The 10,909-nt window shown below is 53.8% G+C and overlaps 5 protein-coding genes across 5 annotated transcripts; 4 read left to right on the top strand and 1 right to left on the bottom strand.

Moving 5' to 3' along the window:
- Positions 1–496: 496 nt before the first annotated feature.
- On the top strand, positions 497–2,548 carry CKM354_000351000 (uncharacterized protein; the record flags this gene model as incomplete). Its single annotated transcript, XM_044798710.1, has 2 exons — positions 497–837; positions 889–2,548. 2 exons carry the CDS (start codon positions 497–499, stop codon positions 2,546–2,548), a joined length of 2,001 nt encoding a protein of 666 aa, XP_044654645.1.
- A 957-nt stretch (positions 2,549–3,505) lies between these two features.
- Positions 3,506–5,071, bottom strand: CKM354_000350900 (uncharacterized protein; the record flags this gene model as incomplete). Its single annotated transcript, XM_044798709.1, has 1 exon — positions 3,506–5,071. The coding sequence occupies one exon, from the start codon at positions 5,069–5,071 to the stop codon at positions 3,506–3,508; it is 1,566 nt and encodes a 521-aa protein (XP_044654644.1).
- A 155-nt stretch (positions 5,072–5,226) lies between these two features.
- Positions 5,227–6,241, top strand: CKM354_000350800 (thiamine transporter TPC1; the record flags this gene model as incomplete). Its single annotated transcript, XM_044798708.1, has 2 exons — positions 5,227–5,256; positions 5,306–6,241. The coding sequence occupies 2 exons, from the start codon at positions 5,227–5,229 to the stop codon at positions 6,239–6,241; spliced, it is 966 nt and encodes a 321-aa protein (XP_044654643.1).
- Positions 6,242–7,026: 785 nt separating this feature from the next.
- CKM354_000350700 (uncharacterized protein) lies at positions 7,027–7,791 on the top strand (the record flags this gene model as incomplete). The annotated part of the gene is made up of 1 exon (XM_044798707.1): positions 7,027–7,791. One exon carries the CDS (start codon positions 7,027–7,029, stop codon positions 7,789–7,791), a length of 765 nt encoding a protein of 254 aa, XP_044654642.1.
- An 849-nt stretch (positions 7,792–8,640) lies between these two features.
- Positions 8,641–9,065, top strand: CKM354_000350600 (uncharacterized protein; the record flags this gene model as incomplete). The annotated part of the gene is made up of 2 exons (XM_044798706.1): positions 8,641–8,706; positions 8,757–9,065. 2 exons carry the CDS (start codon positions 8,641–8,643, stop codon positions 9,063–9,065), a joined length of 375 nt encoding a protein of 124 aa, XP_044654641.1.
- Positions 9,066–10,909: the final 1,844 nt, after the last annotated feature.

Here is a 10,909-nt window from a genome sequence, read left to right as displayed (position 1 = left end):
CGGCTGCGGGAATAGAGTTCACTCTCAACCGGCGAAGTCCATCGGTGCCAAGTGCGCGCTGCTCATCAACACCGTCACCCGCTCCTCGTCGCCCACTGCGCTCTTGCCTCATCTTTGCTCCGGCGCTGGCCCTTCATTTGGCGACTGCCGAGTGTCGACCGTCGCGCCTTCCCTCGAGCCCATCTCTGCGCGCCAGCCCAGCATCCCTCCGAGACCAGTGCCACCCAACACACCACTCAGCCTGTCCTGCCGTTGCTTCCGAGCACCACCGGCGCAGCCATACAGAGCTGACAGCACTGCAACGTGCCTGCCATCCTCACCTCGAATCCTTCTCGAATCCCACGCTGCCGGGCACAGCGCCCAGTCCATCGCCCACAAGCACGGGACGGCGCCCAGGCGCAAAGCTTAACATACTTATAGAAGCTTGTCCTCGGCCACAAGACAGCTGCTCTCTGTTAACGCCTCTTAACGCCAAGCCTCTGCCATATCGCCAGCCATGGGCGACTCATCAATGCGGGACTACGGCATTGCCGCACCCCATGGGCCCAACATGGGCGGCCAGCACGTCGCGACTGCCGACCTGGGAGACATGAAGGCCAACGAGTCAGAAGTGTTTCGATCTCTCCTCCTTCCCGACGACAGCTATGACGAGAACGGCACTTACTGGGCCGACATGAAGATCGGTCAACGGCTCAAGTTCGTCAACAAGGTCGATTCCGCAGAGGCCAAAAGTGAATTGCAAAGTATCGGCCGCATGATGAAGGCCGATCCTCTGAGTCCTGTTGGTTACTACTTTAGGAACATGGTGATCCCCGGCATGGGTCTTCTCCTGGAAGGGTGAGTTGTACCATTTGTTCAGTTCTGCTTTCAAACTAATCAATCGAACAGATACGTCCTCTTTTCCATCGGAAATGTCAAACCCCTCTTTCAGGCCGCCTTTCCTGACTGCTGGAAGAGCAACACCGTATGCACAAAGACATGGGTGCAGTCTGTCGACTATCTGGAGATCGTTGGAATTATCGTAGGCCAGATCCTGGTCGGTGTTCTGGGTGACTGGATCGGTCGCCGATGGGGTCTCATCCAGGATGCAGTCATCATGTTTCTCGGTCTCATCATGTTGACAGCCTCTTGGGGAACTACACTCAATGGCTGGGTCATCTGCTACGTCTGGTCGCTCTTCTTCTACGGTATCGGTGTGGGAGGAGAATACCCGATGACGGCAACTTCTGGAATGGAGAATGCCGTGGGAGCTGGCAAGATCTCTACGCGGGATGACCGTCTTCATCGTGGACGCAAGGTCACATCTGCCTTCTTGATGCAAGGATGGGGCCAATGGTTCAACCAAGTCATTTTGATCCTGCTCTTGCTCATCTTCCACGGCGGCAAAAGTGGAGCTCCATACAACAAGACGCTCGTACAATGGACCTACCGCGTTTCGTTCGCGATTCCTGCCGTTGGCACGCTCTGGCTCGTGTATTACCGTACCTACAAGATGAGATCCGCGTCAAAGGTTCTCCAGCAAGCAAAGAAGAAGGGCTCTGTCACTGGTTACGATGTCAAATCTCTCGGCTACACTTTCACCTACTTCGGAGGTCGTGTGTTTGCAACTGCCGCCGCCTGGTATGCCAACGATGTCTTCTTCTACGGCAACAAGCTCTTCCAGGCCGAGTTCATTGCAACCTTGTCAGGACAAACAACTTCCGTCATGACCAACTGGTTGTGGAATCTGCTCAACATTGGAGTCTCTCTTGTCGGCTACTACCTCGCTTCTTTCCTGATCGACAACAAGAACTATGGCCGCAAGTGGATGCAGATCGTCGGTTTTGCGGGCGACTTCATCTGCTTCATCATCCCAGCATTCGACTATGAGTATTACGCCAAAGGCGCTGGAGTTCACGCCTTCATGGCAATGTACTTTTTGTCGTCATTCTTCAACCAATTCGGGCCTAACTCCGTCACCTTCTTGGTTGCAGCTGAGGTTTTCCCAACCCCGGTCCGCGCGTCTGCTCATGGCTTTAGTGCAGCAGTTGGCAAGCTGGGAGCACTCACTGCAGCTATCCTCTACAACTACATTGATGTGCCAACACGGTTCTACGTTGTCCCTTGGTTCGGTCTCGCAGGTGCGCTTATTACCTGGATCTTCCTGCCAGACACCACTGGCCTCGACCTGAAGGAGCAAGAAAGACGCTGGGCTTTCATTCGTGCTGGCCGCGAGAACGAATATCACGGAGTTGCCATTCACCCTCAACACTTGTCCTTATGGGAGCGCATGTGGGGCGCGGGCAAGTATTACGATGCTGAGGAAGACTACAAGCAGCGAGTGGAGGAGATGCGTGCCGACTGGGAGGCAGCCATGGCGCGACGAATCGCAGAGAAAGAGGGTGCGCAAGATGAGGTTGATGACGATGACTGGTCCAGCGAAGTCAGCACTTTCTTCGAGAGAACAAGAGGAAAGTCAGCTGCGAAGCAAATCAATGGCAATGGTACCACGCATCCGATAATAGAAGAGAAGGGCAATGAGGAGCTGAATCAGGATCTGAAGAAATAAGCCTTGATCAGCATATTTTTGAGTACACTATAGCCGTTTGGATGGCAGACATATTGTAGCGTTCATGCGACATAGATTATGATCAACAGACGAAAGCGTGTACATAATAGGAACATTGACGATCAGTGTGTTTGGACAGTCAATATTTGCGACGGATCAGATCTACGATTCAGGTACCGTCGTAATGCTCAGCAAGGGTGGTCTAGCTGCGGACAGCAAAATGGAAACTGGGCGATACGCTCACTTTACGACCTCTCTCACGAACCTGGTCCCGCGGCAGCTTCGCTTGTCGAGACAGGGCGCCTGTGCTACGCTGCACAAGGCAGAAACACGAGGATCGAAAGAGCACTCGAGTTCCTCACAGTTAAGAGAGGAGTACGAAGTCTCAATTCTGGTTTCTGTTTTGCCTTCCGGCAGTAGGGTGGTGTCGCTACGGCTTCCGCTGCATGGATTTAATTTTCTGAATGAAACATCCAGAACACCGTCTAAATTCAGTTGCGGAGCGGGATGTGAATTCCGTCGTTTCGAATGTTCAAATCAGGTGGTGAGTCCGCAAAACATTTGACACATAGAGACATATCAGATTTGATACGACAATATTGAAGTTGTTTAGAGCGTAGGGGCATGATTACGCGCGGTGATGGCAGCAACGAAACACTGCAGTGCAGTATATTATTCAACGGTAAGATAGCTATACATTGCTTACTTCTTGGATATCAGGGACCAAGAGCGCAAATGTAGCGTGTATTTAGATCATTTGAATTGTACATTCAGGATTTATACTCCATGCCTCGCCGTGCGTGGTAATGCTCACGATGAGCACAATTCTCGTCCTTTTCACTGTACTTCGCACATGCCTCAGCCTCCCGTGCTCCTGTTGTTCCACCAGAGCAGCTATGTACAACATTTCCCGCTCTAGCGCCCTTTCATCTGGGGAACATTCCCTCAGACCTCTGCTTAAACATCATATTTCTGCTGCAAAATCCTCAGCTTACTCAAATAAGGATCCTTATCAATATAACCTCCCTTCAACCACCTCTCCTTGCCCACATCTCCGACATCAAACGCCCGCCGTGCATGCAAAACTCTCCGGTTATCAAAAATAACACATTCGCCCGGCTTCATCAACCGTTCGTGGATGTGGCTTTCCCGATGAATTAACGCATTGAATTGTGACGCAGCCTGGTGCCACTTCCGCACATGCTCCGCGTAAATTTTCGCTGAGACTGCGGGCGGTGGTGCGTCACCATTTTTCCTAGGATCGGGTCTGATGCGGAATGGTCCTTGAAACGGTGGCGACCAGGCTACAGAGGAGACAAAATCCATCAGGTCCAATTCCTGCAACCAGGTGACGTTCGGTTGGAGATCGCGTTTGCGGAGCGCGGCAGCCCAACTGTTCAAGAAAGTTTTGCCTCGGCCACGAAAGGGCTGCTGTTCAATGACTGTGCGACTTTGATGATAGTAGTTGTCGCCAGGATGGTCATAGTGGAATTGTACATCAAGATTCGTCAGACTGTCGAAACTATTGTAGTCCTTTTCTGCGAGTTCTTGCACGGCTTTGAAACTGTCGGAGAAGAGACTGGCGCCGCCTGAGGAGGAGGAGCGGATGCAATGGAGAAGTTGGAGGTGTGGTGGCTGCTCCATGTACATGAGATCCATGTGGAAGCCGAGGTTCTGGGCAGTGTAGGCGACGTTCTTTGCATCTGGCACTGAGCGGACGTCCCATGTTTTGCCGTAGAATGTGGTCTTCAGCGGACCTATACGCTCAGCTAGGCGGACAACAGACTCTTCGTCCTCGGGTACGTCGGTCAAAAATAGCAGGCCATGGCTATGAAGCTGTTTGACGGCTTTCAGCAAAACGGTATCATCAGACATGTACGCATCGTATGCAAAGTCCTTCGTGTCCTTCGCGAAAGTGGCAGCGTCCCACAATGATCGTGGAATAACAGGAGGGTCAACTTCAGGTTTCCCGTTTGTGAGGATCCTACGCAAGAAATCGGTGGGGATCTCTGTGACATGTTGATCGTCGTAACCAGGGACATCGTTCGTCCAAGTGATTTTCAAGCTGTTCGAATCCTGATCGACCGTTTTAGCTTCAAGAGTGCTTGGAATATCTGGTGTGTAGAACAGCTTCTGCTTTGTAGAAGTGTCAACGCACTGTGGACAAGCACACAAGTCTCTGAGTGCCACGGGCACCAGATGTACGTCTTCGCCATCGAGGGATATCTTGATGCCTTGGGGTTCGTCTGGGCGATCCTGAATACAACCTTGATCCTTCCTTTTTGGCTGTCTTTTCTCATATTCGATCGACGGTCGGTTCTCAGCGGGATCAGGCGGACCTGATATTACTGTCCTGACTATGTTCCCATTTCGTCCTCTCGATTGCTTCGCCGAGTTAGTTTCATGTTCTTGGCGAATGCGTGGAGCTGTGCTGAAGCCGCGAAGACCCGCACTGGATAGCCAACATATTGAGACGGATGGCCGTTGTGTCCGCACAAGCTGGCGGAACAGTGGCAACGTCATGGTGGTAGCTTGTCGGCAGGAAGGGCATTGGTCGAGCAGAGCGGGAGAGGTTCAGGCGGCTCAAACGCACGGGCTTTCCAAGCGCGCATAGCCGAGCTGTCAGCATTGTCCTCCTTCAATCCACATGCTCCATCGAGCACATTGAAAACACATGGATGTCGACGGCAGAACATCTCCGCGATGAGGTAAGATGGCAGGTTTCCAGCTTTTGGTGTAGAAGCTCACATGGCACAGGGAACGCGGATCCAAGTCGTCCTCGCCGGCGCCGTAGCAGGCTTGATCTCACGCTTCTGCATTGCACCTCTCGATGTAGTAAAGATTAGGCTGCAGCTGCATTACCACTCTCTCGCCGATCCGCTGTCTCAGCCATTTCGAAAACAGACGCCCACGGGAGTTGCGATTGTAGTTCGCGACATTTGGAAGCATGAAGGCATCACGGGGTTCTGGAAGGGCAACATTCCAGCTGAGGGACTTTACCTAAGTTATGGCGCTGTGCAGTTCTTGACATACCGGAGTACATCACAATTCTTGGATAAGGTGGCAGAGCAATCAGGCGTGGCCATTCCCGGTTCTGCGAAGAGCTTCATCAGTGGTGCTGTTGCTGGGACTGCGGCCACGACCACTACATATCCTTTGGACCTGCTGCGAACTCGATTTGCTGCACAGGGCACCGAGAGAGTCTATGATGGGCTGCTTGGGAGTGTGCGCGACATTGTGCGCTATGAAGGATATGCTGGGTTCTTCAAAGGCTTGAATGCTGGCGTTGGTCAGGTCGTGCCATATATGGGACTCTTCTTTGCTCTCTATGAGGGTCTCAAGCCGCCTCTTGCAGCTGTACAGCTGCCTTTTGGCTCTGGCGATGCAGTGGCTGGGGTGATGGCGAGTGTGCTCAGCAAGAGTGCAGTTTTTCCACTGGATACTGTGAGGAAAAGATTGCAGGTGCAAGGGCCAAGTCGAAGCAAGTATGTTGGAGGCAGAGTGCCAGTCTATGATAGGGGTGTCATCAACACAATTAGGATGATCCTGAGGAAAGAGGGCGCCATTGGTCTTTACAGAGGGCTGACCGTGAGTCTGGTGAAGGCGGCGCCGTCTAGTGCAGTGACTATGTGGGCTTATGAGAGGGCTTTGCACATGATCATGGCTGCACAAAGCCAGAAGGATGGTCAGTAAAGGCAAATATGCAGGCTGGGCGAGGAGCATGGCAGATCGAATTTCAAAGGCGGTGTTTGATGTTTGCACAACACTGTTGCCCTTCTTCGCTCGTAATCGAAAGTGTTATTGTAATGGCGCCTCGTAGCAAACAATAGATGGGGTTGGATCTTGCCATTAACAGGGCAGAAGTGCTAGCTTTTTGAACGGAGAAGATACAGGTATAATGCAAAGAATCGATAGGTCATTCTAATGTTGCTACCAGGCGAGTCTTGGGCCGTCTCACAGGGTCAAGGGTGGCGGATAGTGAAATTGAGAGACTTCACACCCGGGGTGATATTGACCCCGAAGGGCACCCTGAAGGTCTCGCACCTCTTAAAGGTCAAAACGTAAAGCTAGAATCGCCCACAATGGAGTAGAGAACGCTGAGTTTGTCTGAGAACGTTGGGGTGCCGATATACCGGGTACTTTCACTCCACCACGCCATATCTCGACCAAAAATGATCCGACCACCATTATTTCTTCTGCTATGCTCTCTTTTGAGTGCAAAAAAGAGATGATATCTCCTCGCTAAAGAGAACCACCATACCTGCGCCGCAATGATGCTATGTCTTATCGATGTCTTAGGCAAACGTCTCGACTGTTCTCGCACGGATTCGGACTAGGACTCGGTAACGCAACCTCGAAGAGAGCGGAAAGGGACATGAGGCTTGTCTAATCGTTGTGGCTACTACGCAAACGAGCCGACTTGTCGCCTTGTTTGTAGAACAGAAGATCAACACCGCCCGCACCTACGGTTATGAAGAATGTCGGATCTACTCTCTGTGCTGGAGTGCATAACCCCGCACAACTTATCGGCGCTGTGGGAGGGGGACATTTTCTCCGTGCTCCTTCAGAGCCCGTTTATGATTCGCGCATTCGAATTTGGTGCTGCCGATGGTGGGCTCGACTGCAGTACTAGGTATCCAGAGACTGACAGCTATGCCGAGAGGTGGGCGACCTTTGTCGAGCGTCCTCCTGGGCGAGGTCACAAGGTTGTCTTGTTCGATGTCAAGAGCACAGTCGCCGCGGAGGCCGGCCGACAACGCTACTTTACCTTTCCTCTCCAGTATGCCCTCGCTGCATTCTACATCTGCGTCGCTGCTGGCGATCCTGTATATATCGATGTCGTGCCCAATTATAGCCAGTACGCCGACAGTGCCTCTGCAGAACGATTGCTCGAGGATAAATCCAGGAAGATATTCGAGCTCTATGCCACGCACAGCATATGGCATCCCCCAAGCGCTTATGGAGGGGTCGATCCAACATCATCGCCGTATCGTATGCCGCGCGCGCTGTTGCCTGCTGCTCTAGAACGCATCCGCAACTGTGCTCTCGGCTATGGGATATACCAGAATCCCTGGACTAAGGTCGACTTTCCGCAATGGCAACCCGCCCTTACAGCACAGACAAGGTTAGCGCTAGGATCTGACGCCCGACGCTCGCCTGCTGACCCGTTTCTTCGCAGATGGATAACGCCTACCGAGGGGACTCCGCAATTCACGGCTTACACGCAAGCTATGCACATCTAGCGGGCAGTATCGCACACCGGACTTATGAGGTTTGATTTTGTCGGTTTGCAGCCTCGTCTGGGCGACTTCTAGTTCGACGGTATAATCATCCAGCACAAGGTCGACACAGATCTGCGCTCGCCGCATACAACATTTACGGACGTCTTCGTCGCCCGTGGCGAGGTGTGTTCCCCGTTCGCGTGATCGATAGATTCGTCGTCGGCACGCTTGCTGACAATTCGACAGCCTCCCCGAAGACGATATTATTTCAACGCGTTCGAAAGGTTCGACTTCCTCTTCTACTAGTTCGAGTATTCCGGACTGCCAGCGCGGCGCGTGCTGTTCTTCGTTCCCGAGTGCGAGCTACCAGATGTGTTGTATACTAGCACGCACAACCGCGGCAGCTTCGACGGCCTAAGGAACTTCTTGATAGACATGGACGACGATTTGGAATGGGTGCGCCGTGTCCGCGACATCATCGCTCGTTATCCGTGCCCGCGAGTGTTGAAACCGAGACCGCTTCGCGACCAAGACTTTGCGGCACGCCAGAACGACCATAGCGCGGTGGACGAAGAAGATATAACGCCGGATCACACCGAAGAGGATGCTAGTGCAGAAGCGGAACCAGGGTCGCCGCTCGACGAACCCGCGGGGTCTTCCGGGCGCGCACTGCACGCAAAGGCTGCACAGAACAGCTTCCGTCGCTTCTGGAGCGAGATTATGATGCAGTGCGCGGAGCGAATGTCTGGACTACTCGTAATTCTGCCCAGAACTCACCACTTCGAATTTCTCTACTGCCGGTACATGTGGTCCCCTGACGAGCGGTCCAATTTTGTGCGTCTAGGCCGGCCTCCGCACTGTTTGCACTCGATGCCCGCAGTGGCCGAAGGCACGCCGATCTGCTACCTAGCGCGGTACCGAGAGTGTTCGTTTCAGGTTCGTGCTCTCGAGTCGTGGCATGTAGATCCGCGGTTGATATTTCGCAGGGTCCTGAGTTCACATCTACATTCTTTCGGCGACTCAACAGTACAGCCCAGCCCAGAGTGATTATCTGTGACGTGGGCGGACCAGACGTGCCGGCAGGTCCTCTCAACCCGGCGGTCATTCCATCCGAGGACGTGACCTTAACCGCGAACCAGAGAAGGATACTCGCCGAGAACCATAGCAAGGAGGGCGAGTGGCTAGACAAGATGCCCACGCTCTCGGACGTGCTCGATGCCGGCATGTACACGACCGACTATGCTTTCGCGCACGGAGCCCTGGCCTACGATCAAAATCACATGGCAGACGTATAGTCCCTACTCGACCGGTTCACAGGGCTCGAACAGGTGGAACATCCGACTGGGTACTAGCGTAATCCCAGCCGCTATCGGTGCAGCATCCGCGAGGCGAACGTGGTGCTGAAAGACATAATGGAAGCGGGCGCGGAAGAGGAAGGTGTAAAGGATGTTTGAGCCTACGCGGCAGGTGTTCCCGCAGTGGTGTTCCTGAACTGTGAGAACTTGCAGAGTTAGCTATTTCCTTGAGCTTCCACAGGCGTGCCTAGTCCCATTCCCTTCTCTGGTGCTGCGGCGCGAGGAATCACTTCGTAGAGCCCTGCGCTGTCCATGGTCGATTTGATATCCCCAGTTATGCCGCGGCACCGCTCCATAATTTTTGAGTAGACTCGGCTGAGATCCGAGCATAGGAAGGCTTGCAAAGCGTCATATCGCGCGCGATTGCCCGCGTTCAACAAGTGGGTATCGAAAATGTACGGCATCGAGTCTAACCGGAGCAGGGGATTAGAACCCTGTGGTGTGGTTCCGCGCGTTCTATACTCGGAGTCGACCCAGCGGCCAACGATAGCTTCTAGCTCTTTCGTAGATAGCACATAATAGCTCGAGGCGGTGGCAACAACAATCAGTGTCGGTTCGGGGGTGGCGTATGTCGGCGCAGCGACGTGCGACACGTACTGGAGCGGGTACAGGGGAGTGAGCGCCGCTGGAGCATTGACAATGGCGTTGTACTTAAGGTATCGGGCCCGTTGACTGTGGGCTATGAAGTTCACGTAGCTCGTGGCCGACCACACGTAATCCATTATGCAGAGCGTTGGGTATCGAGCCCTACACAAAAGCCAGAGTCAGCAATAGTCCGACAGCGACAGTGCTGCTGCGTTGCTCGCCTTACCTAGGAGATGGTAGTACTCTCGATGAAGGGCGCAGCGGCTCCCGATCGGGCGTTTTCCAGACCTAATGGGATAGTAGGAAGAAGAAGAATGCGCGACGCTGCCGCGCAGCGATTTCGTTGAGCGCTATAGTATCCTTTTTGTTGCGAGGCAACTCGCGGACGCGGCCGTACAGGTTCTTATCCATCAGCGTCTCACCGCAGTGTTGCAAGAAGTAGTCGCCAGCGGTGGGTAGCATCCGCAGTGTCCCTTCCACCTTCGTTCTCTTCCGTGGCGCGCGTGCGCCGTCCTCGTCGTCGCCATGGGCACGTTTGCGCTCTCGCTGGGGCTCTATGAGTGTCGAGTGAGAACTGACGCGTCTAGCGCGCGGTAGACGTCGTCGCGGCGGGCGGGTCGCTGTATGGCCCGCCGACATCAGCGAGCTCCAGATTGTTGGCGTGCGTTGTTCTGCACTACACTACGCACACCCGTAAGAGATGGACCCTAATTGCGTTTTGCGCTAAGTAGAAGAGGTCTTGCAGACCCCACGATGCCCGGACTGGGCAGCCAAAGTGCTCTTCGTCTGCGAACACTTCTGGGTAGCGCTATCCGATGACCAGGCGATCCAACGCAACCTCAATCCCCAAACACTCCCGGCTTTCCTCTAGCTGCTGTGTGGGTTAGACGCCTTCGACTTGGCCCAGCAAGTCATTCCGGATCTTCGACATACCGATGCGCGAGCGCTGTCTCGCAGCAGGACGATCGTACTCGAGCAGATAGAGGCCCAGCGCAGCAGATACACGGCGCTGCATCTGAATTAGGCGTACTTCGACAGCGAAGCGTACAAGTACGAAAAGGCGACGTTCTTTGAGGCTGCCGTGTTTCGGGCGGCCCTCTATCTCTAGCGCAGCGATCGGCTGACGCCAGAGGAAGAGGTGGCCGTTCGTGAGTGGTTGGAGCAGTGTCTGCTGCTGGTACGGAAGGAGAAGGAGAAGG

Source organism: Cercospora kikuchii (assembly GCF_019650295.1).
Source record: "Cercospora kikuchii DNA, contig_00002, whole genome shotgun sequence".
Lineage (NCBI taxonomy): Eukaryota > Fungi > Ascomycota > Dothideomycetes > Mycosphaerellales > Mycosphaerellaceae > Cercospora > Cercospora kikuchii.
This window is presented reverse-complemented; position numbering and strand designations above follow the sequence as displayed.